The sequence below is a fragment of the Coturnix japonica genome, chromosome Z (assembly GCF_054131305.1).
Source record: "Coturnix japonica strain WE chromosome Z, WE-NBRP24, whole genome shotgun sequence".
Taxonomy (NCBI): domain Eukaryota; kingdom Metazoa; phylum Chordata; class Aves; order Galliformes; family Phasianidae; genus Coturnix; species Coturnix japonica.
In genome coordinates, this window is record NC_140702.1 from 63,284,657 (window position 1) to 63,311,163 (window position 26,507).

General features: G+C 40.8%; 2 protein-coding genes across 8 annotated transcripts in view; one reads left to right on the forward strand and one right to left on the reverse strand.

The window, feature by feature from the left end:
- LIFR (LIF receptor subunit alpha) overlaps positions 1 to 12,425 on the forward strand; it is a 90,202-nt gene extending 77,777 nt beyond the window's left edge. For all 6 annotated transcript variants that reach the window (XM_085528794.1, XM_015848485.3, XM_085528795.1 and 3 more), the window contains 6 exons: positions 14 to 115; positions 1,628 to 1,795; positions 2,416 to 2,577; positions 3,702 to 3,795; positions 4,363 to 4,441; positions 5,095 to 12,425. In XM_085528794.1, the coding sequence (XP_085384920.1) occupies positions 14 to 115; positions 1,628 to 1,795; positions 2,416 to 2,577; positions 3,702 to 3,795; positions 4,363 to 4,441; positions 5,095 to 5,733 (1,244 nt within the window). In that variant the 3' untranslated portion in view covers positions 5,734 to 12,425. The remainder of the gene's footprint in view (positions 1 to 13; positions 116 to 1,627; positions 1,796 to 2,415; positions 2,578 to 3,701; positions 3,796 to 4,362; positions 4,442 to 5,094) is intronic.
- Positions 12,426 to 19,489: 7,064 nt separating this feature from the next.
- EGFLAM (EGF like, fibronectin type III and laminin G domains) overlaps positions 19,490 to 26,507 on the reverse strand; it is a 72,094-nt gene continuing 65,076 nt past the window's right edge. For both annotated transcript variants that reach the window (XM_085528796.1, XM_015848483.3), the window contains 5 exons: positions 25,654 to 25,732; positions 24,155 to 24,298; positions 22,053 to 22,136; positions 20,961 to 21,064; positions 19,490 to 20,559 (listed from right to left, as the gene is read on the reverse strand). In XM_085528796.1, coding sequence (XP_085384922.1) covers positions 20,405 to 20,559; positions 20,961 to 21,064; positions 22,053 to 22,136; positions 24,155 to 24,298; positions 25,654 to 25,732 — 566 coding nt within the window. In that variant the 3' untranslated portion in view covers positions 19,490 to 20,404. The remainder of the gene's footprint in view (positions 20,560 to 20,960; positions 21,065 to 22,052; positions 22,137 to 24,154; positions 24,299 to 25,653; positions 25,733 to 26,507) is intronic.

Below are 26,507 nucleotides of genomic sequence, written 5' to 3' on the forward strand. Positions count from 1 at the left end.
TTTTCTCTTGCAGCTCTGTTCAGACCTGGTGTGAGATACAACTTTTCACTATATGGCTGCAAATCCAGTGGATATCAGTTACTGAAAAACATAACTGGGTATACAAAAGAGCTGCGTAAGTGTACTTTATCATTCAAGATCTTTGCAAAGTGAGTTTTAACTGTATCTGCTTTTAGCTCTGTGTTGGTTGAAGATTGAGACGAGACTGTTGAACAGTGCTACTGACTTCTGCTTGTTCTCTGTATGTAATTGTAATATATTTCTTGATGCATCCCAGTTGCCAGCATGAAACAACTCTATATCCTCCAGCTTTTATTGTGATGTAAGATTTGCCACTACAGAGCAGAAGTTTCCTCTATAGACAGTGTTTGGAGTTGAAGGCACAGTTACAATGTGAACCTCAGTGATATGGTCCCTTCTGGAGAAGAGAGGACAACTTCCTTTGGTTTGACAGAGTTCTGAGTACTTTGTTTCTTGGCTACTGTCATAATGAGTTCCCTGTCATACTGAATTCACTCATTTCAGCTTCCTGGGGTGTGGACTGAGGCTTGAGTTTATGTGCCTGGTGACACTAGTGGCTGAATCCCTTTTACTTCCAGGAGCCTGAACTTGTCCTGGCTCTTTACGATCACAGCTCCTGTGTGGAATATAACTACAATGCCCATTTCACTTTGAAGTTTAGCATGTTTTCTCCTGGAACAGTGTGCTTGGAAAACTGAGCTACTGAACTAATCTGAGCCCTTGGAAAAACTGTTGTTGATTTCATTGCTAAAGCTGAAGGTGAAATTGAGAAAATTTTGGTATAAACTAATCTTTCATCCATTTGCATTTATGTAAAAGTAATGAACAGTCTCCCAGAAGGTTTTTCAGTGTGCATTCAAAGCAGAATTAGGAACTTCCAAGATAAAAAGATAAAAGCGTTAGATAATAGAAATACATTGAACATGAGAAAATAAGGGTATTCATTTTGCTGAAAATCCATAGGTTTATTCTAGCCATCAAATTTGGCTTCTGACAGGTATTCATCAAAACAAAATAGATGCATTTCTCAAACATGAGTTCAGCATTGATCGACGGTAATAGATCAGTGTCTGACATTAGGCTATGTCCTGTTACATGCCCTTACACAACACCTGCTGTAATGTTCTCAGTAAGCTCCAGGAACTGCAGTAAGGACCTGTGGTGCCTGTTAAGGCTGTTCTTTTAAGCTGAGATAGACTTCCATGATAGCAGCGTGAGGTTTGTTTAATTTGACGACAAGCCATGCAATCACAAAGCTAAAGCCTTTAAAAGGAGTTCATATGTGTTGAATGTTCATGCAGTCTTTTGGCATTTGTTATGTGAAGACGTGTACTTATGTGTGTGTGTCTGTAAAAACATTGCCCAAGAAGAGATTTTTCTCTCATCTGGTGTTATTCGGTTAAGCTGCAGTAATTAATAAGAAAAAGACCAATGTACTTGTGTCTCTGAAGTGGCACCTGTTCAGGTGTTTTTGAGTGTGAGGGAAAGATATTCAGGAAAGCTGAACATGCCAGCCCTGAAATTAAACTATTACAACATTTGCATGGATTCAGCATTTAACTTTTTTTTTTTTTTTTTTTTTTTTTTTCCTTAATTCTTCCTGCAGCTCCAAAACGTGCACCAAATTTTACTGTAGAAGAAACTTCTTCAGATTCGATATTGGTAAAGTGGGAAGACATGCCTATTGAAGATTGTCAGGGGTTTTTAGAAGGATATCGGCTTTCCTTTGCAAAAGGTGAAAAAGATGCCTTAAAGCCTAGGCTTTTAGAATCAGGTAAATCTATAGATCATCATTCCCTTGTTCAAGCCTTCCCACCCCCCCACCCCCCTTCATTTAAATTTCATTTAAAAAAAAAATTAAAAAATAAAAAAATGTAATAGTTCAGTTGCATTAGTAGCTGGCCCCTAATATGTAACAATGGCATCTGAAATATCAGCTCCTTGATTAGCACAGTTGTTCTTTGACATAAGGCAGAAGTTGGAGCACATCTGTGTTTGCTAAGGGCACAGAGCTGTGCGGTGACTAAGTGTCAGTGTGACACACTGCCCTGTGTACAGATGTCTTGGGTGGAAGAGGTGCAGGCGAACTTATGTGGCTATGTTAATTGGGTATCTACCAGGACCCAAATTGCAAACTCATCTCTGTACAGTACTGAGTTCAGTTTCATACTGAGTTAAGAGGACAAGCACAAGTGTAAAAAATCCAACAAAATCCTGTGGTGTTTGCTGCCCTACAGCCATGAGTCATGACCGGGATTCTCTGCTTCAGTTTTGCTTTACGCAGACAACTTCTTGGGTTTAGTAAGTTGACTTAAAGAAAGTCTTGCTGTTGCTGAGGATGTCTCTCTGAATCCTTTTTTACAGTGAATGTTTATCTTTCTTCTAAACAAACAGGGAATCCAGAACTTAAAGTTAAGAATATCACTGACTTAACAAAGAAGTCTCTGAAAATACTTGATCTTCAAGGCAAAACAAGTTACCAGCTAGACCTACAAGCCTACACTGCTGGTGGGTTGAGCCCTCCAAACAGTCTGTATGTGGTGACAAAGGAAGACTGTAAGTTGAATATCCCTATTCATTAATGTTTGTTAGCGCAGGGGCTGTCCAGTGTATGTAAAACTGAGGTGTTCTTGTTGGTTGTTTTTTTTTTCCTGGTTACTTTAGATAGTATGTGCCTATTTTTGTTTTTATTTAGTTCCTTTTTTTTTTTTTTTTTTAAAACACAAAAAATGATACAGTTCAAAGTGAGAAAAAAGTCCTTTCTTATTACAGCTACTTTGTAATTCAGGCTAATGTATGCAGAAAAAATATCTTACAGACTTCTACTGTAGTATGGAGTCTTTTTAAGCAGTTTGTTGTTTTTGTCAAGTTTCCCATGAAGAATATCTATCTGTTAATACGTGATGGGAAGAAACACATTGTGGAAATATTTACCCGTTTCAGAATTATAAACAGATGCCTCTCTGCTTTTAATTCAGTTTTATCAATCCCCTGACAGAAACAAACTCTGAAAGATAGTTAGAAAAAGAGACTGACCTGGGGAACAAAAATTAAAAAAAAACCCAAAAAAACCCAAAAAAACAAAAACAAAAAACAAACAAACAAAAGAAAACCCACACACAAAAAAAAAAAAAAAAAAAAAGTCATGTGAAAGGAAGACTAAACACTGGGGTGAAACAAAAATACATGAAAAATCAAACGTAAGGCACTTAACATCAACAGAGGAAGGCAGTGGAAATGTATCATAGAGCAACCCTGGGAATTAGAAGCAATGTAAATCATATAAAAGGCAGTGCAGCTTATGCAGAGTGGTTGGCCTTTAAGAGCCATTACCAGAGATTTAGCCAGATCAAGTAACCTGAAAGTGCTGTTCCAGTGCCTACTGAGAACAGAAATTGCAGTGGCAATCTGTCCTGTATTGCGCATTTGCGATTAAGCAATCAGAGAGAAATAATGGGCTGGTTTCTGTAGCTCTCACTGAATCAGTTCTATTTATGGATGGACTTCTGGTCTTCCAGAAAAGGTGAAGTTTATGGTATAGGTCAGTGTTTATGGGTCACTGTTAGCTGAGTTTCTGTTTAGGTGGGATAGACTCTATTCTGTGAGGTTGTTAGAAAAGTCATAAAGCTTGATGGAAACTTTGGATGTCTTTAATACCTTTTCTTTTTTCTGTCCCCCAGCTGTAGGTCTAATCATTGCAGTTCTCACCCCTGTGGCAGTGGTTGTTCTGCTTGGAGTGGTGGCAAGCATCTTTTGCTATAGAAAAAGGGAATGGTAAATATCTGCATTCAGTTCTGAACTTTTTCTGAATAAGTTTGTTTTAGCACTGGTGTTTTTGAGTAATTTCCTGTTTGCCGTGTACCCAAATATGTTAGTGGACTTTTACAGATCTTATGTAAAAGAAAGTGGCAAAATGATATTCTAGATGGCAAGGAAGAAACTGAGTCAGCAATGTGAGAATTAGGAATGCAAAAAAGGTTGTACAGGAGCCTGTCTTCCTGTGTTTATGAATTGTTTTCCAAAGCATAATCTGTGAGCTATCCACAGACACCCTGGTAGACATCTCACCATCTCACCTTTGCCTTCTCATAAACATATCATAAGTTCCCTAGTTTTTGTTGTTGTTGTTGTTTGTTTGTTTTGTTTTTAAAAAGAAAAAAGAAAACAAAATGGTTTGCTGTTATTTCCATTAAATACTCAGAGAAAGTATAAGACACTGAATCTTTATACCAGAAGTCTTCAGGATTCTAAATTAAAATGAAATGTTCTGACCCCTTCAGTGTATTGGCAATGTGTTTTGGGGCCTGGTGACTTTAATAAATTCTTTCTCTCCTCTTTAAGGATCAAAGAAACGTTTTATCCAGAGATCCCAAATCCTGAGAACAGTAAGGCACTGCAGTTTCAGAAGAACATCTGTGAGGTAACCTTTATTTTAAATCTAGCATTTTAAACTTTTAGAAGACACTGAGCAAAGAAGTTTTAGGGTTTGAGTCTTCTTCTCCAATTGTAAAACAACTCTATGGCAAAGAGGAACGTGACAAGATACTGTGCAACTCTTGTCGAACTACGTCTGAAACTATAATGTTGATGTAGTCTCTTAGGAAGTTTGAACCAGGAAAGAGCTGATGCATTTCTGTCCTGCCACACTAATAGAAACTCTCAGTAGATGACTATGTTACTTCCAGGTAGTTATTATCTTTGTCATAGTAGTAAGGGAAGTAGAAAGTGTAGTAATCTATAGTGGGCACCATAACTGGAACTCAGTGTAACATTTAGATAAACTTTTGGAATGGATTATAAAAAGCTGATATTTGGGGAAACAGTTCTCAAACACTTACAGCCAGGTCTGGAGTCTTTTTAAGGTGGCTGAGATAGTTTTAACATGAACAAGGATGTGTCAGGAGCCAGAAAATAAAAATCAAAGCATTTCTTGATTGATTGATTGATTGATTGATTGATTGGAATGAGTGCATGACACAAGCCAGCATGCAGGTTTAATTTGGGCAAGCTGTTACTCTCAAAGTTTCCAGGCCTTTTAGCTTAGACTCTACCTTCTCCTTTTTCTCACTTCAGGGGAATAAGTCACTTAAAACACTGGAAATGAATCCCTGTACCCCAAATAGTGTTGAAGTGGTGGAAACGCAGTCTGCAGCTCCCAAAATCGAAGACACTGAGATGATGTCTGCAACAACAGACACCACTGTACCTGAAGATGGATCTGACTCTGAAACAGAAAACCACGTGGTTGTGTCCTACTGCCCCCCTATTATTGAAGAGGAAATATCAAATCCCCCTATGGATGAACCTGTGGGGCTATCTCAGGTGGTTTACATTGACATTCAGTCAATGTATCAGCCTCAAATTAAACCAGAAGAGGAGTCAGAAATAGACTTAGTGACTACCGCTGGCTATAAGCCACAAATGCAGCTGCCTGTTAGTGCTCTGAAAATAGAAAGTTGCTCACCTGCTGAGGAAGAATCAGATAAAACAGCAGGTTACAGACCTCAAGCAAACACAAACACCTGGAACATGGACACTCCAGACTCTCCTGGATCAGTTGAAAGCAACAATGAAAATGCATCTTTTGGGAGCCCATGCTCCATTAATTCCCGACAGTTTCTGCTTCCCCCAAAAGATGATGAAGACTCTCCCAAGCCCAATAACACAGGGTGGTCCTTCACACATTTTTTTCAGAACAAGCCAAATGATTAACAGTGAGTCATCGTTGCACCTGAACCTGCCTTCTAAATAAGCTCTTGTTCCTGATGTTGTAAAGAAAGGATGAAAAAGTGCAAAAAACACGCATTATTCTTGGAGACAGTCAGCAGAGGTTCTAGTAAGGTGAATGTTACCATGTTTAAGTTAGTGAAGGTGTTGATGTTCCATTTTAATAGTGGCTGAGGCCAGAATTATAGCAATTTAGTTATTACTGTAGTAAACTATATTGGATATAAGCAGTATTGAGTTTAGATCTCCTGATAAATATAGTCAGAGAACTCTGCCTACATTCAGATAGTGTTTGAAGGCTAATATGATCTCTTACAACTCATAACTTGGAAAGATTGCTTTGCTTTGTTGTAGTTGTTCTCAACTGTGCATACTCAAATGGTGTAGTCCCAAAAGGTATGCTCATTTGAAGATTTCATTTACTGAAAACTTCAGCCTAATGTTTGATACGGATATGGTTAGACACTCTTGAGATCTTTTACCTAGTGAAAAACTAACAACAAATCAAAGTTCCACTTTTCTCCCATATAAAAGGGTATTGTCACTGTTTAACACTTTGGAAGCAATGGCCATTCAAATCTGTTGCTTTTTAACTAGATACTAGTTTCTGTACCTACTGTACAATGTTTATTCAATGTTTGACTCAGGGGTACGAACTTGGGAAAAAAAGTGTAACACTGATTTAAACCTCAACAAGAACTGCATGAAGTTTAAAAAAAGAAAAAAAAAAGAAAAAAAAAGAAAAAAGAAAAAAAAAAAAAGAGAAAAAAAAGAAATGAAAAACAATCTTAGAATACTTTATACTTTTTCTGTCCTTTGGTTTAGGAGTTAATATTTCTTGATGTATTGCACTAATGCATTTTGTATTTTATAGTTTGAGCTCCAGATCTCCTGCCTCAAAGTCATGCTCTATTCCATTCCCCCACAGTATTCAGGAGTCTTTGCATTATGCAGTTATGTGAGCCATGGGGAAATCTCTGACCACTGACAGTAGTTGTCCAAGCCATTTGGCACCAGAAATCAGAAGTTGTACTACAGCTCCGTGTGAACAAATTGCTCTTTGGATGGTCTTCATTATGTTAGCTTTGCTACCTGCTGCCTGGCTGTTCTCCACATTGTCCACCCAACATGACCTTTTCCTACAAATCCTATCTAGGAGTGCTAAGGGGGATTTCTGTAGTGGCAGAAACCTTAAGAGGTTTTAAGGCCACTAATTCTACCTCTCCTTTACTAGACATGTGATGCAAAGATATCCTAAATGATGTAAATTTGTATGCTTAAATAAGTTTTCTGAACAATCATTTTTGATTTTTTTTTTCATGTATGCATATTTAGGCAACTGTAATTGCAGTATTTCACTGTGTAACTTTCCAGCTGTAGCACACAGAGTTTCACTAGCTCACAATACAAAGTGCTTTCTAACATACCTATTCCACATTGTAAAACACAGTGAAGAGAGATCAGATCTTTAAGTGCTTGATCAAAAAGGGTCTCCATAAAATGCTAACCAAATCTTTATGTGGATTTCAATTTCCTGAACCAGCTTGTGGCATCTGAAAAAAATAAGATGGATGAATGGATTTCAAACTGAGATTTTTAACAGATAAGGAGGCTGGATTGACTAAGTTGCTTGCTGTTATGGTGTGAGAACAGACCAGAAAGGTGGCTAAGCTTAGCAGATGTTTGGTCTACAGAACCATGTAACCTGGCCATCAAAGTAAAACTAAGCATTAGGTTAAACCTAATCACTGCAATGGGTGGTGCAGTTTCAGATACTGACATGTCTCTGGCATCTCCATAGAATTAAAACACAGAGGGTTTTCAAAGCTGACAGAACACTAAAGGCAAAACACTAAGTAGCTTCCAAACCATCATCACTAACAACTGTTATATGACTTCTGGAAGAGTGAAATATAAAGACAGTAAGTTTAGATGTATTTGTGGGCCTGACAGAATACACAGTCTGTCTGAAAAATGGGAAGTGCAGATAGGATTCTGCTCTAGAGGATGAAATTTGGAATGAACAGAGCTGCAAATGAAAAGTAAGGCAGTGTGAATAGCTGGTGTCCATCTGTTACCAGGCATCCCTACAATTGAAAGTTTCCTGCCTAACCTATTACTGCTTGTTATTCAAACACTACATTAATACATAAAAGGACACAGTTGTACTCTTTGTGCTTGATAGCTAGGCAGCAATTATGTCCTATTTTATTTTTTTTTTAATTTTCTAAATATATTTATGTTCTAATGAATTTTAGATTGTGCTGACATGTGCTTTTAACTGAAAGCAGAAGATGTTTAGAACAGAGGGCACGGGTAGTGGTTTGTTACATTATTGTTTAGTGGAGCAGTTTCTCAGTACAGGGGAGCAATTACTGTTATATGAAGATCCTCAGGAAAAAGGAAAGCTCTGTAGGAGAATAGCTGATCTCAGAGAACAACACTGCTTTCTTATGGTTGCATTTTGCAAGAAGCAACACCAGACCAAATTCTGGCAGTTTTTAACTCGGCAGACTGGAAGCCAGGGAGCACTTAAAGCTCATAGGGGGCAACCTAACACCTTTTGCAGTGCCTTCAAGGAGAATTGGTTCAACACAAGTATCACATATTCAAGTTTTCCTTCATGTTGCTCTTCATTTTCAGTAAGGGCAAAATCATTATTTCACAAAGATTATGTAGTAGAGAGTTCCCCTAATACAGGGTCATCTTTAACGTAACCAAAGCACTCTTGCTTAATTATCCATTGCTTTTTCTAATTTTCTTTAAACTTTACTTGATTTGTGTTCCAGTTTCCAGGATGTAGGGCAGAAGGGTCCCATTAAGAGCAAAGGCTTACCATATCTTTAGTCTTGGTTGGTAGCCCTGCAGTGGGGCTTCGCCTGTACACTACCAGCAAGGACACCTTTCAGATGTCTGTCTTAAATCTTCTGCAGTAAATCCATGTACTGTATTAGTGAGAGGATATGTGCTTATTTAGTGTCCATGTGGTGACACCCTTGGTGTGGGTGTGTGGAGCCATAAGAATGAACAAGGACCATCAAAGAATAGACTTGCTTTTTGAGCTCAAGAGGTTTGTTGAACCAATGAAGTGTGTTTAAGAAAGTCTTCCATACCAAAAGCACTTTCAAAGCATGGTGCTGTTTAGCCTCTAGATTTATTGATGCCAGTTTTAAGACTGAAACTTTGGGCTTCAAAGGAGATCTGTCTCCTTGTACTTGTGCCTTTGGGCTTCTCAGTGAGTCTCTGTGGTCAAATTAGATGTGAGCAAAACCCCTTTCCTATGTTCTTGAAAGGTGTATTAGGAAACTAAATGTAATGCATTTCCATCATTTTCTGAAATATCTGTTTCCTTTAACGACCATCTATTTTGTTTTAATTCTTTTGACTTTTTGCTTTTTGTTTTTTCCTAGAAGAATAGGAAATTAAAAAAGGGAAAAGAAAAAAAAATCCAGGAGGGTTCTGAGTAGAAGAGCTTTTGTCCAAAACACTTCACTCCTAACTCAGTGCTTCAGTCCTCTGATTGAATCAATGTCCAGAGATGCAGGGTGCCAATGTCAAGCTGTTTCTTTCTGAAGCAAGTCACCAGTATTGCTGCTTTATATTTTGAGCCATGCTTGTCATATGTGACAGTTGGGTTTGGTTTTTGTTACGATTTTTAGCACTTCGCATTTCATGCATGGAACATCAGTCATGTCTGATGTAACATCATGCACTCTTCTATTTGTCTCGTTCATTGTTTTTGTTGTTCTGACTGATATACAGGAACATACTTGGGATCTTGAGTTTGTGTGTTAAATTCTGGAGTTGTAAATTTGAATGCAATATACCTCACAGAACTACTAGTAAATATTTCAACAAAAAAGTAAGCTAATATTACAGATGGGCAGTGAATTATCTCCCCTGATATGTGGTGGCTGCAAATGCAGACTTAGGACCTAATCAGTGGTATGTGCTGTTGTTGCTGACTCTGTTATCCATAGTTGCTGCTTTCATGGGTAAGCTGTTTCTCAAAGGAAATCAGTAGTCATGTCATCCATCATAACACAATTGGCAAAAGCAACATGTTTCTTCACCTTTGATTTATGAGGGGGACCAGAACTTTCCTTTGCTGGGCACAGGGCAACAGGATGCTACTGCTCAACGCAAGTTTCAGGCTGCTCTGAAGGGGCACATTCAGGTATCTTCTATCCTTTTTTGTTTTGGACAAGTTCAACAGAATAAAGCTAGAGCTGAAGGCAGTGATATTCCCTCTTATACTACCCTACACACTCAATTGAACGTAAATGGTAGCAAAACTGAGGGTAACTGGATTTGTTGAAAGGAGAAGGTATTTGAATATCACTACTAAAAGGTGATGAGAAATTGTATCCTCTTTTTTAGACAATAATTTCTTTGTAAATAGCATATTTGTGTCTACAAGTAGATGAAAATACAGTAAAAAGAATTTGAGATATGCAGGAAAAAAAATGTAGTATTTCAAGATTCAAGTTGCTAACAAGGCTCTGTACCGTAAATCTATCAAGAACTTCCCATGTAAATAACATCCTTTGCTCTGCCACAGGCTTTGATGAAGACTCCAAATCAAATGGCATCAGAATTTTTAATACTAAGGTCCTAACTTTTCATGCAAATATATGATTGCAGCATGATGTACCTAGGTGTGTATTGGCTTATGATTCCCAAAGCATGATTTTTCTGAGCGTAGGGGAAATTGCTCCATCTGCATCTCCCAGCATCCTACACAGAGTTTGTGCTGATGTTTCTGTGTGACTGATGTTTAGAGATGCTGTCAGCACATCTGCAGATTTGTTGTTGGATTCTTCTTTGACTTGTCATTAGCAAGCCTCGGAGCACATTCTCTGACCCCAAATGTTGCATACAGAGATTGAGGAACATTGGAGTGTTTAAAAGCTCATTTCCTCATGCCTCTTTTAAGTTTTTAAATATCTTCCTAGAAGCTGGAAAACAGTTTCTTCCATAACAGTTTTCCCCCCCCTCCTCCATCATTTATATAACTCTGGATTTTCCCCAGTGTTTCAATGCTAGTGTTTATTTCCTCTTTGCACGTTATGCAAACAAACCTCAAATGATGTTGGCAGGGTTTTCTGTGACTTTACAAGTTGTCCCAGTGTGCATAACAATGCTTTCTCTCCACCACCCAACCCCCAATAAAAATGTCTATCGACTTCTCTCACTTTTTCAACAAAGAAAGTAAATAGAAAATATTTGGGACTGAGCTTCACCGGGAAGCTCAACAGGTGAGCTGGTCAGTGAGCAGGGTGCTGCAAAGGATGGGGTTAATCCCTTGCCAGTCTCACTCTCTCCCTGTGTCAGGGTGACACCATGGTGAGCTAGAGCAATTAGCACCCTCATCTTTTACTATATTCCCTAACAGCATATCTAGGGAGGATTTTGAACAGTCCCAAATCTGCACTTTGACTGGTGTTACCAGAAAGCAGGCTGCTAAAGTAGTAGATGCAGAGCTTCCATGAACACTCTGCCAGCCGCACATTTCAATAACTTTGCAACTCATTTGGTTTAATGTGCAAATTATAGTGCCCAGAGAGTAAAGTTTAACCAGAGGCTGCGTAAAATTTGAATGTTTTCATTTTCCTTATTTGGGCTGAGAAAAACTCAAAAAGCTCAAAGTGGGCAGAGTAAAATAGACACTTGTAAAGTCTCATGCCTTTCAGTAGCAATACAAATACAGACACAAAACAATCCTCAAACTTCACCATGACAGTGTTTCCTTCATGTGATTTAAAGTGGCTTATGGTGAACAAAACTGTAAGCTTTGTAGCCTGTCAGATGACCAAAAAGGAAGATAACTCTCATCTGAAACCCTACCTGATGCTAGTGGTAGTTCAAACTTCAGAAGTGGCACACAAAGCAGCAGAATTGGTGGAGTCATGCAAGTCACCCAAAAATTTGTTGTACTCTAATGCTGTAACTTTTAAAATATATACTGTGAACAGGTTCAATGGTTCAATGTTTGGAGTTTTGTTTTGTTTTTTTTGGTTGTTTTTTTTTTTTGTTTTTTTTTTTAGCTCTTTTTATACCGTCTTTTTACAGCATAAATAATTTTTTAGAGATGGTTTTGTGTTCTATTTTTACAACTATCTTAATGGACTTTTGTTAATTAGTAGTGAAAGTATTGTTTGCCAATTTGAAATGTTCACCTATAGAAACTAGTCCTGAGAATAAATCAATAAATCATACTGTCAAAACAGTCATCCTAATGCACTAAACCTAACCAGTCTTTTAACCTAGTTCTGTTGTTGAATGATATCAAAGTTTTCCAGCTTCCAAATCTGTTACTCAAAAAAGATTCTCACAATTTGAAATAATCATACAGCACTTTAATGAAGTTGTAGTATACCGTATAAAATAGTGATTCAACAGTGTGTATCAACAAGAAAACTTATTAGCGTAGCAATTAAACAAGTGCATGCTTGAAAATGGAAGCACTGGATCACAATGGGGAAATAATATTCCAGTGGGCTAGATGACACACGAGACTAACCTGAGACACCAACTTTGCAAATGTTTTAAAACTAGTTTGCTTGGCTGTTGTAATTCCTGTTGTAATGCTTGTGTGTCTAAAAATATGCATGTATTTAACAATTTTATCATAGTATTGCCATGGAATTCAATAAATATATTTTCTTACGCTCTTACATGTTTTGATATTCCTTGCCTGCATGTTTATTTTTAAGTAAGAGTTAAATTCTCCTCATGCTCCAGTGTAAACAGAGTTATTTTAACGTTGTGCCAGAATAAATAACCTCAGGATCTGGCAAGCAGCGCTGCCTTGGCTTTGTGATCAGTAGAGTAACGCAAATACTGTCCGAGCTGCTTCTCCTAAACACAGCATTTCATAGCATGTATGTACAGCGTACACTGAAGCTCTTCTGGTTTATGTCCTACAGTGTGAAGAGAAGAAGTGGGCTGCCTCCCTTACCTGTGTCTTCCTCAGTATATGGCTCTAACAACTGGGGGTTGAGATTTGTTTTCAGAGCTGAGGGTTTGTAGAGGTGAGGAGACACAGCTCCCTCTAATGGATGGTTCTGTGTAGTGGACATCCCTATTCCAGGATGGAGGAGGATGTGGCAGGAAGAAGTGGTCCTGGATGAGCGCCATGGGGTTGGTTTGGGTGGCATAGGACACAAGATCTCCTAGGGGAACTAAGATGATCAGGTGATGGTGGCTGCAATATTGGCCTTACATTTGAAGATATTTATGCCACAATGCTTATTTGTTCTTCTAGCGATGTCCATGGAATTTTGTGTCTCATCTAGATTTATGAGGAGTAGCTGAGGGAACTGTGCTTGTTTAGACTGGAGGAGAGAAGGCTCAGGGGAGATGTTATTGTTCTCTACAACCACCTGAAGGGAGGCTGTGGTGATGTAGGGGTTGGCCTCTTCTCTGGTGTAACAAGTGATAGGTCTAGAGGGAATGTCCTCAGGTTACATTAGGGAGATTCATTTTGAATGTTAGGAAAATTTTTATCTCTGAAAGAGTTGTCAGAGGCTGGAATGAACTACCCACAGAGATGGTCGAGTCACTGTCCTTGGAGCTGTTCAAGAAATGTTCAGATGTTGTACTAAGTGACATAGTTTAGTGGGAGATATTGGTTGCAGGTGGGAGATATTGGTTGCAGGTGGACATTTGGACTGGATGATCTTGCAGGTCTTTTCCAAACTTTGAGCTTCTATGATTCTGTGATTTAAGCACAGCACCTGAACCAGCAAGTAACACACTGGCTCAGTACTATGCAGATACATAAGTGCCATAACAGCATATCACGTACAAAGGTTGCAGACCAGCTATGCTGCTGATCTCTTCCACTGCAATGACTACATACAACAGCAGCTGAGAGCACAGGCTCTTGAATACACAGTGTAGTCTCTGATCTCCCCATGATCAGCACCAGCCCTGCTCCACCACTACTTGAAGATCTGATGAGGCAGATATCCCAGTAGTGCGTCTTACCATGAATGTGGCAAGTCCTCTGATTGCAAAGATTCACTTTTAGGTGCATGCTTGTTTTCTAGTCACAAAGTCAATGTAGAAATCAGTGATTTCTACTGACAACACCTTTTTGTGCTGCATTTACAATGTACAGTAACTATGGAAAAAATATTTCAAGCTAGTTGTGATCTGGAGCCTTCCATTCTGAATGCATTTAATAACTGGGAACTATTAATGCAGGCACTTAAAAGATTTAAAACCATAGAGCCAACAGGACCGTGAGTTTCAAGTAGTGGTAGGGCCTTCTGAACAGTGTAAGTTTACTGTTTCAGTATACAGGTTGGTTAGTGATGGATGACTGGGATTTCTGTTCTTCACCAGGCATGGGTGTAAAGTGGGCTTTGTGCTGTCAGTGTTTCCTGGCTTCATTGCTGCATGCATCATTTTATGCTGCATGCTAACTTTATTTTCTCTGTTCCTTCAGTGCTACCTGCTCCTAACACATCACTGTCTATAGCATTCACATCCAGTGTTTCCCTGCATTTGCTGTTGTAATACGTGAATAAAGGTTGCAGCATCCCTGTGTGTCTGCCATTTGTTAGCTCTAGTAGTAAGCAGTATTGTGGTAATTTGAATGAAATCTTGATGGAGAAAAGTGAGGGGAAATCTAACATCCACAGAAAGTTACCACAGAAGCTGCTGCTGTTGCCACTGGAAACTACTTACGAATCTGCAAGAAGAGAGAAGAGAAGAGAAGAGAAGAGAAGAGAAGAGAAGAGAAGAGAAGAGAAGAGAAGAGAAGAGAAGAGAAGAGAAGAGAAGAGAAGAGAAGAGAAGAGAAGAGAAGAGAAGAGAAGAGAAGAGAAGAGAAGAGAAGAGAAAGGAAAAGAAAAGAAAAGAAAAGAAAAGAAAAGAAAAGAAAAGAAAAGAAAAGAAAAGAAAAGAAAAGAAAATAGAAAGTGTGGAAAGCCTCTGAGTTGTGAGGCAGCCTTATGTTCTGCGGTCCCTTTTCTTCCACCCAGTCACAGTTTTTGTGGCTGTCTGCCCCACGGTGACCTTCACTACGTCCCCACTCCCACTCCCGGCGTCTCACTGTCATATGTGGTGCTGGAAAATGCAACCGGTGAACAGGGAGAACAACACTGGTGTTCCTTTAGAGAGGAAGGCTGAGGGAAGCTTAAAAAAGACAGAGGGAGGAGAGGAACAACGTCTTCTTTGTCCTGCACACAATAAACAAAGAATAATGCTCTGACAGTGAGGGAAAATTCAAGAGAAATGGGGACACTCAGCCCACAGTGCTGCCTGGCAGTCTCTGTGGCAGGCAATTTGGAGCTGGCAGAACAAAGGGGGTAAAAAAGGGACTGAAGAGGTGATATTTTTATTATTTTACTGATAGATCATATCCAGGCCCAGCTCCTAACAACCTGGGAGTCCTTACCAGGCTGTGTAGGGACACCACTGAGGGCCTTCGGTTCTTACAGGCCAGCGAGGCCACAGGATTCAGCCAGCCCCAGTGCTGCTGGCACTTGGTAAGCCCAGGTACAGAGGTCTTGGCCCCACTGTGGGGACAAAGTCCCACTGTGTAACACACCATGGAAAACACAGAGCAAGTGGGAGAGCCACCCCCTCCACAGCAAGCTCCTGAAACCAGATGTGATTTAGTGATGAGATGGGATTGCTGCTCTCCTTGAGTAGGCTGCAGCAGTGTTTTAGCCTCTGCTTTAAAGGGTTTTCCCAAAAGCAGAACCTGTGTGATGAAAATAGTGGTTTGGCAAACAATTCTGGCAAGATAACACACTGGGTCCCAGGGCAGCCACCTCCAACAGCCTCCTCCTGACTCCCCAGTGCCAAGTTTAGGGACTCAGATAAAGAAGAGCCTCTGGTCCCTTCCTTTTGGCTGCCAAGGACACACTGTTGCCAACATATAAAGCTTTGCCTACAGTAGGGATCACCACTAGGTCTGGCTTGAGTTTCCACTGTAATCTCTTTCTGCTTTCTTTTTTTTTTTTTTTTTTTCTTTTACATTTTTACTTATTTTGCCCTATAATGACCTGAGCAAACCTATCCACCAGTGGCCCCAGCAGCAGAGTTGGCCTGAGCTGGGTCTAAAACAGGCCCTCTCCGCCTTTGGCAGGGCATTAGGCAGGCAGGCGGGCAGCAGTTCCCATAACATGGCCTCTGCCCCACTGGGCATCCCTCTCCCCTGACAACACCTTCTATTTTTTTCCTGACCATCCCCTGGATTCCACAGCTCACCACAGAGCCTGCCTCATCCCACCCAATTCTGGCAGCAAGGGCATCTTTTCCATGGAAAGCAGAGTGTCTTTCAGGGTGAATGTGGAAAATTAAGAAGAAAACCAAGACCTGAGATTAGATTCGGGAAGAGGATTACGCTACAAAGAGAGACACAAAGGCCCAGCAATGCTAGCAGCATCTCAGTGGCCTTTTTTTACAGCAGTTTTAATCTTTTACCTTTAGTTTACTTATTTAACTACATGCTCCCTGTCAACCTGCTGCAAACAATGTGGAGCACCATGGACACTTGTTTCCCTGCCTGCCCAGCAGGTCCCTGCAGGAGGACTGGGAACAGCAAGGGCACAGGTGTGAATTTTGTCCCTGCTGTTCCCTGGATTCCACCTCTGCGAACTTGAAATGCAATGCAGAACCCAACAGTGGCAAAACCCACCAGATAGCTGCTCACCTGTCCCAAGAACTTACAGAGTGCATATAGCAAATATGCAAAAGCTTGTGAAGTTGTCCCAGATTCAGAAGCCTGGTTTTTGCCTTGTCAGAAAGTCAGTACTGGGCAATGGTGATCATAGGGTGGGCAGTCTCTCTCCTCCATAGCACATATATATATGAGATAGGACTGTCAGTGATTGATTCTGCTGTAGTACCAGGGTTATGCCAAGTTTATGATACGTGCTGGCTGATATGCAATGTGGTTAACAAATGGGCTCAGCATGTGAGCAGCCCACCTTGGGCCAAATCCTGAGAAAATAAGACTAAGCACACTGCCATGCACTGTCCACCTTTTCCCAATCCAGACAAGTCCAACCCACAGCCTACAGGCCTCATGTGGCCCAACTTACAGCAAAGAGCTGTGTGCGTTTTGGGTCAGTCCTGTTAACAGCAGAAGATACACAGACATGCTTCCCATTGTGATAAAACCCTTCACAGTCATGACTTATTCACATCATCACTTTTTCTTTGTATGTAAATTTGTGACCAACTAATTATTTTCAAGGATGATGCAGCCAGTGCCATGGAACCAGGGACTGATGCATTAGCTTCACAAAAACAGGGTCACATATCCCACTAGTTCGGTGTTTTGTTGCTCTCTTTGTTTGTTTTAATAAAAAGCATGAAAGATTCAAATAAATTTTGTTTGTTATATATTTTATAACTATTATTTATATATATTGCATATTGTATATAATTTTATAATTGATGAGGCCTGCTCTGAAATTAACATCTCCTGTTTAATTATATTGGCCTGTGATGTCAGAGGTGGATATCAGTGGTAAGGCAGCAGAGGCTGAACTTTCCCACCAGTATTTTATTACATGTTGTTGCTGTGTGACAGATGGCAGCAGAAGGGCAGCCAGACAGAATTGTGTCTGACATGGAAGTGTGGATGACGCAAAGACATGTCTCTGAGTTCCTCCATGTGAAAAAAAAAGGTACTCACTGACATTCATCAAAGCTTGTGTAACATTTATGGAGATCAACTAGTGGATGTGAGCACAGTGAGGCAGTGGATTGTGCATTTCAGCAATGGAGACTGCAACAGTGGGTCAACTCTGCTGGTACAGATTGTTACAGCTGTGACATGATGGTAGCAAAATGGTGCTTTGTAGCTGAGAATTCGCTCTATCAAAGATTGTTATTGTGTATGCCTTATCAGTTGTAGTTTCCATGGAAATAAATAGGAGGCATTAGTTTCAGATCAACCTTTGTTTATGCAGCCTGAGGCAATTTCCTTTCACTCAGTGTGGTCCAGACCAGCAAAGAGGTTGGAGTCCATGTCCCAGTCCTTTCTCAGACAGGTACCTGGGATGCCTGAGCCCCCTTGCCAGGTCAGATGTTCTCATGGTCTTTTCACCTGCTTTCTTCTCAGCCCACTGAGCAGAAGCTCCTGCTCCCAAATCCAGCCTGAGAGAATCACCAGAATTCACCAAGAAGACTGCAAATGTGCATGCAGGGAAGCTCCCCATCTGGAAGCTTTTCAGACACTCTATAAAAGAGCTCAGACAGGAATTTATTTATTTATTTATTTTTCCTTTAAAGGAACCAATCACAGCACCTGTGTTATTTGCATCCCCCCCAACACATTCCCTGTGATGCTGCACAGCTGCATTGCTCATGCTTTGTTCTGTGCTGCGGTGGGGTGCTGCTGCTAGCGCCAAATTCCCACACAGTGATACATGCAGTAGGGAACAGGCATTTAGAGAGTTATAGTTTGCTGCTTCTCCTTTCCCAAAGCACCAGCAGAGATATTTCCTACCCGCTCCCCCTCCTCATGTTTCAAAGAGCAGCTTTTGTTCTGGAGAAGTACTGCCTTGTATCTAAGCATTCTATACTCTACAACAAATTATTTTAAAATAGACACCTTGCATGCCAGTTTTCTGCCTTGGAGCTGCTCTCCTACAACAAAAGTGAAAGGGGATGGAAGGGCACACATGGCAGAGCAGGGAGTGATGCTGTTTTAGGACCAGTGCTGCCCATCATCACATCATTCTCTAGGACAAGGAGTATGGCCAGATCTTGCTGCCGTGTGCTAGGATAGGAAAACCCCAGTGCACATAAAACACAGCTCTTTCCTCTCTAGCAGCCATCAAGACTGCAGCCTCCACAGATTTTCCTTTTAACTCCATTTCAAATTCTTCAAGCTTTCCTCTTTTACATCCTATTGCATCAAACTCCTCTTGCATTCAGTTTAAAGACATGGTGTCCTATCATATACTTCAGTGACACTTAGTTCATGAATTATTCAGATATTTGCTGACCATATAAAGATCTCTCTCTCTATAGGGATCTTCAAAAGTGAAAAACTTTGTTTCTCCTGGGCAGAAAGCTATGTGTGCCCCTCTGCCACCTGCCTATTTCCTCTGCAGTTTTTCTGCAGTGTGTTTTGAACAGGGGAACACAGGTGCACATGCTAAGTGCAAGCTACATGTTTTAGCAGTCAGTCTCCCTTTCAGCATGCAGAATGACTGGGGTCTCCTTGGCAGCTATTCCATACTCTCAGATCTAGAACCAACTACTATTTGTTCCATCCATTCTGTAGCTCAGCTGCTCAAGGACAGCCTTATATAGGACAAGTGTCAAGAACATGTTTCAATTCCCAAGGAGTACATTGGGCACAGTAAAAAGCAGCCAAAAGACGTGGCTGTCCATTGCCTTTGGCACACTGGATCATTCCAACACACTACAACTCAGGAACCTCCACCAGCAGGGAACTTTGTGTGCCTCTCATACCTCTGCCCCCTGACATCTCGGGGCTCCTCTTTAGCTAAAGAGTTAACATCACAGAGTTAATTTCTGAACTATGAAATTTTGGACTGTTTCCTTACTGTCTCGACGGTGCTCAGTTTGCCTGCTTAAATTACAGTTTGGCAATCAAGGTTGCACAAGCATTGGGCCAGTGCCTAGAAATTATTTTATTTTAAGAGGACTGTGACCTACCGAGGTCTCTTGCACATTCCCTTTTGTCATTTTTTTTAGGATCAATTGTGACTAAAAACACAGCAGCAGAAAGAGTTTGATCTTTTTTTTCTCCTAAACTTTTAATCTGTTTAGCCAGGAAAACTTCATAATGTACAATTTTAAGCTGTCAAAATTTACAAAACAAAACAGAACAAAAGAAAAGATTTAAAACTGATTATAATTCACAAATATCCCCAACAAAATCTGTATAATACTGATCCTTCTGTATAACCAACTGAAACCACAGGTCACTTTGCTGTTTTTTGGAAAGTGTGCAAAGAGCTAGTTGTATTGTACACTTAAATGTTAAAAGTTATACCACATAAGCAGGTCTGCTGCTGCTATAAAAAATATCAAAGTATAAAATTACTTCTACAAAATCGGTCCATTGATTTTTGTTGCTTGTAGTAAAAAAGTAGAACTTTAAAGAACTTTCTCCTCAACAAACAACAATATTTTGAAACCAACTACTGCAAGTGTTATTTACACAGGATGAAACATAATTTAGCTAAATCAGAGAGCAGTAAGAACTACTTATACAGAGACATACATTAGAATGCATAGATACATTTCCTGCTTGTGTTTCTGTTGCACAACATAGTTATTGTACCTCTGCAAGATGGAATGAATGCAGGTGTTTAACGACTGCTCTTTTTGACATAAAAAAGACACCTATGGACCACAACACAGTCACTGAGCTACTTACAACACACAGTTCTTTGCTGTTTGTACCAACACACGATCTTTAGTGCTCACTAAACACGCAGGGGGAAAAGGGATAGCTCCTATACAAAATACTCAGTTTGGTCTGGTCAGCGGAGAAAAGGAGAGGGAAAATGTTTTTAGGGTATCCCCTTTGGCTCTGTCATCTTCCCGGATGGCAACTGTTGTCCTGCCATGGAGGGTTGAAGCAAGCTGGCTTTCAGCTGCATACACAAGCACAGGACGGGTCCTCGCCACCCGGGCTTTTCTCTTGTCACTTGGTCCCACAGGTGTTGATGTTCTTCCCATCGGCTGCATCCTCCACCAGAGAGATATGGTAGTCAGTTGACAGTGTGAGGTGTGAGATGCAGCCCACCAGCCCCCGCAGGTACTGCCTGTTGGTGTGCAGGGCTATCTCCTTCATGCCTCCTGCAGGAAAGAGGAGAATTTTAATGTATGTATTCTGTTTTTTAAATTAGCTTAGGATACTCGAAGGGGATAAACAGAAGAGAGTGAACTAGGATTCTGATCACTGCAGAAACTGTAGCACTAGTAAGCTCTGAGTGAGCTTGGTGCCCAGGTTCCCAGTGACACACAGCATTTATCCCTTAATTACCCGCTGGTACACTGCATTGGAACTTATCCCCTCTCCTTCCACAGTATCCCCTGGAAAGGCCTCCCTCCAGAAACTGGGCTGTAAAGGACCAAAGGCCCCTGCATGGAACCTTCACATTAAGGAAGATGGAGCTAGGATGCCTTGGCTTGCAGCTGTTCTTAAAAGCAAAAAAAAAACCACAGCTGTGTGCTGAACACAAATTAAGATCACTCACCTACATAGAGATCTCCATTGATGTTTAGCTGCCTCATTTTTCCAGGGGATTTACCAGTCCTGGCTCCATAATCATCCACAGTTACCTTTCCAGATTGTCCATCTCTGAAATGAAAAGTGAACAGCTCTCATGTATCCAGCTTACAACCAGGCAGGGGGAGCAGCAGTATCTCCCCCATCCAGGAGACCTGAGCATCTCAACATTTGGAGAGCAAGGATAGGGCTGCATCAATCCTTCAGGATTATGTTTTCTATGTACATGCAATTATGGTGACACATTTCTGGGGGGAAAATGGACTGGAGAATTTAATTGCACAGCTCAGGAGGATAGGAGGATTGGCACATGCTGACAGGCATTTTAAAATCAGATATATAACACTATACTGCAGAAGCTTAGAAAAGAAGGGAGGAAAATGATAACCTAGGATATCCTTAGAATGCCCATTACATATTAAAAGGCTACTTTCTTGCTTGAGCTCTTAGGCTGCTTCTTCTTATGGATGGTCAATAACCTCACTGACAGAGGAGCCACTTGGTAGGCTTTGCTCCTCACCTTGGTAACAAGATGTACTAACATCAGCCTGTGACTTCCATGGAGATGACATCTCATGAAGCGAGAGACATGTGCTTTCCCTGCTGGGTCTGATGGACTCCCATGAGGTAATGAGCTATAAATATGAGTTATATATACACTGTGAGATGTCTGTGCCTCCCTCGGATAGAAAAAGTAAGCATACAAGGTCTGTATGCTTGTATGCTAGGTGCTCTAGACACTGTGCCAGCCCACAGAGCGCTCACTAGGGAATTTCAAAATGCAGACACGAAAGAGAGATGCAAATAACCCATATGGCATGATCTGAAGAGAGAGCCTGTCACCACCGGGGAGCAGACTGCCTGGGGCTGCGCTGGTCTCGGAGCTGGCACTGCCTCCTCTTGTATAAAGATCTCCATGTACGCCCTCTTGCTACAGCCAAACTGCTCACAGCTTAGCTAAGAAGTGATGAGGGAGCATGGGGTGCAGTGGCTCACACCAGATGGCAGCTCCACAGCAGGAGGCCCCCCAGGGCCTCTGTGGCAGAGCGCAATCACTCACCTCACAGCCTTGACCCGGTGCCATCGGCCGTCGCTGAAGGAGCCATTCACCACTATGGAAGTAACACCACTGCCTAAGTTGTAGCTGAAATAAAAAAATATATATATAAAAAAAAAATTAAAAAAAATCTTAATTTCTGAGCCCCAAACACCTGAGCCTACTTTCACGAAGGGAGGGGATGCTGCAGAACTGCTACACTACTACTACAGCTACAGCTGCAGCACTACTACTACAGAGCTACTGGGTGTTCTGCTGCTACAACAGTCTGAGCCCCAGCTGCTGATTGATGACCTGCCTGTACTGAGCTAGGGAGGCTAAAGCCAATATCATTAAATATTCAGACAAGACTGATCCTGGAATGAAGTTTAAGGCCAAAGTTAGGCACTTGAGAAAAGAATATTATGCTTAGTGCTGCTCAAAGCAAAGCAGTCAACCTAAATTTGACTACTCTCAGAGGCCTGAGTGTGTCTCAAGCAAGTATCTCCTCTCATCCTGCAGGCAGAGTGCTGCAGGAAGATACAGCTGTTGCTAAGCCCAGCTTTATAGCTCAGTGTTAAACTCTTACTTACAAAATGAGATTCGTATCCCTAATGAATAGGGATCCTCTGAAATAGAGATATAACCCACAGACGCACAGAAGAACAGAGAGAGTTTACAGCACTGGACAGGGAACCCACCACTTTTGGGTGGGGGATGGAGGGAAAGGTGATTTGAATTTCAAACTAGAGCACAGATACCTAACTTTGTGCATTCTGACCAAATGAAGCCTAGTTTTTTCTTCTGATCTAATCTGTCAAAAGCTGCTCTTTTCGAGAGTAGCATGAGGCTTACTTGCTGTGAAAGATGATATATTTTTTATGTTTGTCCTCTCACCATCTCCAGTGCTCACTTTAATTATGCAGTGATGGTTTACAAGAATTTCAGTCTGGGACCTTAATTTTAATCTTTTCTAAAAGCATAAGGAAAGTACAGTTGTCTCAGCAAAAGAAACAAACCAAACCAAACTAAAACAATGTATTCAATTTAAAACCTTTGTGTTTCATTACAGTGTGCTGAGAACACAGACACAATAGACTGGCCACTTACTAACCAGCATCTTGGAAAGACAGCTCTCCCAAAGACACAAAATGCACCACTTCTGCAGATTCAACTGCTAATTTCTAAAACAATGAGGTAGCTAACAGTTATTAAATGGTTAACCACAGAAAGCCACAAGATAATATCTTGAAATAAATTAATTTAAACAGAAATACACATCTTTGTGCATCTGTAGTTGTGAAGAATAATCAGGGAAGTAGAGTAGATGGTAGTTCCAAATTAGTCTCAATGGTTAACAAAATCTTTGTCATTTAATCAACAGTCATTCATAATAACCTGTTATAACAATGAAATTTGCATTTTGTTTCAATATTTGTCTTACACAACCTTAAAGTGGGTCACGTGGAAAGATAAGGCTTTCAAAAGCAAGTCACAAAAAGTGCCATGCACAAAGTTGCGCTGAGTCTGCCTAAGTGTCTGCAGGGGAGAAAGTAATTCTGAAGAGCCAGAAGACAACTTCAGTCATTTCCCCTGGTTTCAGCTTTTTGATGATAATATTCCTCATTTCTTAAACAAGTGGTTTCCTTGGTAGTGGCAGTAACAAAGCCTGGTGCCAGCTGCTCTTGCTTTACAGAGTTGAGTTATTTTTGAGTTTTCTGCTCTCATGTGCATCCACCACTGTCTGATGAAGACTGAGCCTATTGAGGGGAAAGGGTTTTTCTCTTTGACCTCTTTTTGTTTCCATGCCCTACACCTGTCTACTTAATTGAAATAGCAAATACTACAAGATCCATGGGGGGAGTCACAGTACTCTTACCACCACAAGATGACCTTCAACAAAATTACACTTAAAATACAATGATCTAAGTATTAGTAGGAAGAGTGGAAAAAGACTGTTGTGAAGTTGGCCTAGACAAGAACTGGATCTTTCTTTGAACAGACCTTGAAGTCTAAATTGTCCCACAGTGTATCAAAGGACAAGTGCAATGGAAATGCAGTGGAGATTTCTTTGAGAATGGACTGCACTGTTTGCCAAAAAAAGTAATAAGGAAGTGATAGTTTACCTGAATATTAATGCTCCTTCTTGAAGGCCAAGAGAAATGAAATCACTATTAGGTCTCATAGGACTGTCTCCCCTCCACAACAAAAGACCTTCCTTCATGGTGGTTTTAAACCTCATGAAAACATTTGTTCTTGATCCCGATACCCTGTTTAATGTAAATAGGAAAATAATAGTAAACATTGAACTAGTGCAGTCCTCTTTCAAACAGACCTAAAAGACAATACAACATTCCTTCTTCACTTATATTGCTCATTTCTGTTTAATAACTTGCCCACACAGTGCTTTATGAGGCACTGTGGTTCACAGACCCATTTTGGGGTGAGGAAGTTAAGCTTGGCTCTCCAGAATCCCAAACACTGGTTTATACTACACAAAGAAAAGGACTTCTTGTCCCCACCTCATATGAGATGCACTCTAACAAGCAGTCTTTGAGAAGGTACTGAGCTGCAAGTGAGAATATTTGGGAAGCTTCCCCCCAGCCAAAGGCTGAAATACAGGCAAGCATTTGCTGGCATAAATTTAGCAGCCTGAGCATCTTTTAGGATAGAGATCAAGAAGAAAAAAAAAGAAAAAAAGAAAAAAAGAAAAAAAAGAAAAAAAGAAAAAAAGAAAAAAAAAAGAAAAAAAGAAAAAAAGAAAAGGATGGAAGGGAGGGAGGGAGGGAGGGAGGGAGGGAGGGAGGGAGGGAGGGAGGGAGGGAGGGAGGGAGGGAGGAAGGAAGGAAGGAAGGAAGGAAGGAAGGAAGGAAGGAAGGAAGGAAGGAAGGAAGGAAGGAAGGAAGGAAGGAAGGAAGGAAGGAAGGAAGGAAGGAAGGAAGGAAGGAAGGAAGGAAGGAAGGAAGGAAGGAAGGAAGGAAGGAAGGAAGGAAGGAAGGAAGGAAGGAAGGAAGGAAGGAAGGAAGGAAGGAAGGAAGGAAGGAAGGAAGGAAGGAAGGAAGGAAGGAAGGAAGGAAGGAAGGAAGGAAGGAAGGAAGGAAGGAAGGAAGGAAGGAAGGAAGGAAGGAAGGAAGGAAGGAAGGAAGGAAGGAAGGAAGGAAGGAAGGAAGGAAGGAAGGAAGGAAGGAAGGAAGGAAGGAAGGAAGGAAGGAAGGAAGGAAGGAAGGAAGGAAGGAAGGAAGGAAGGAAGGAAGGAAGGAAGGAAAGGGGAAAAAAAGATCTTTAAGGATCTAAATTTTATCTAGAGTAAGAGTTTAAATCCTTAGTCTGTGAATGTTGGATCTGTATTATATGTCTGCTCTCTGTTCTTGGAAAGTATTAACCAGTCCTTCTCCATGTTAGACATACGCCATGAACATCACTTCTTTAAAGCTTGCAAGATGCTTAGCTGTTATAGCAGTCTGCTTCATAAGCATACCAATAGAGAATATATTTGCCAAAAATTTAGAAATTGAAAAATGTAGCTTAAAATTGTTCGATATCTAACAACCTCCCACATGAGTATTCCAGTACTGAAATATTGAACAATCAGGACGATCACTTATGCTTACAGGGGATACATTACCTTTTCAGGATGTCTGGATTGTCATATATGAGGTAACTACGACCAATGAATTGTGGAATTTCAATTGCTTCTGTAATAGCTGAAAAGTATTAAAAATACAGTGCATGTTAGCTGACGTGGAAATAGAAAGAAAAAAGACCATTTTGTTGACTTACTCCCACATCAACAGGTGGCCCAGAGCCCAGCTGAACTTGCTCACACTGGCTTCCAAAAAGACACTGCTAGTTCGTATGTAAATGCAAGTGCAGTAGCTGAGGCAGGTCAAACTACTGACTTCATGCCAAGGGCCTAATGTATTACTCCACCATAAACATCATTGCAGGATAAGATGAAGTACTGGAGAAATGTAGCAGTATAGCAGTATTTTTTCACTCCCTGTGATGACATTCTTTGATTCTCCGTGGTGGCCCTAGCACCCTTGGACAGCATTACAGGAAGATGATCACTCTGGGAGGACATCCAAGCTGCCCTTCATCCTTTTATGCGTACTGAAAGCAAATGACACTATTCCAAAGGCTCTCTGACAGAAGATACAAAGCCTCTCAGCTGATGCAATTAGCATGCACAGCAGTGCTGTTCAGGAGGTTGAGCATATGTTGCTCACTGCTGCTCCCCAAGCACCTCACCAGGAACAGCCCCTGGCACAGCTGTATTGTGCAGTCTCAGTCCTTGCTGCAAGGTCAGCATACACCATAACCGGTGCTGGAGATGGAGCTTCCCACTGGGAAAACTTCGATGTGTGATGCAAATCCTTGAACATCCATCATACAGAGTGTGTGGCAATGTGTGAGCAGTGCCCTAAACAGACTTTATTTGAAGTGAGCATCCTATAGCTAGCTGCTGAGCTCTCATAA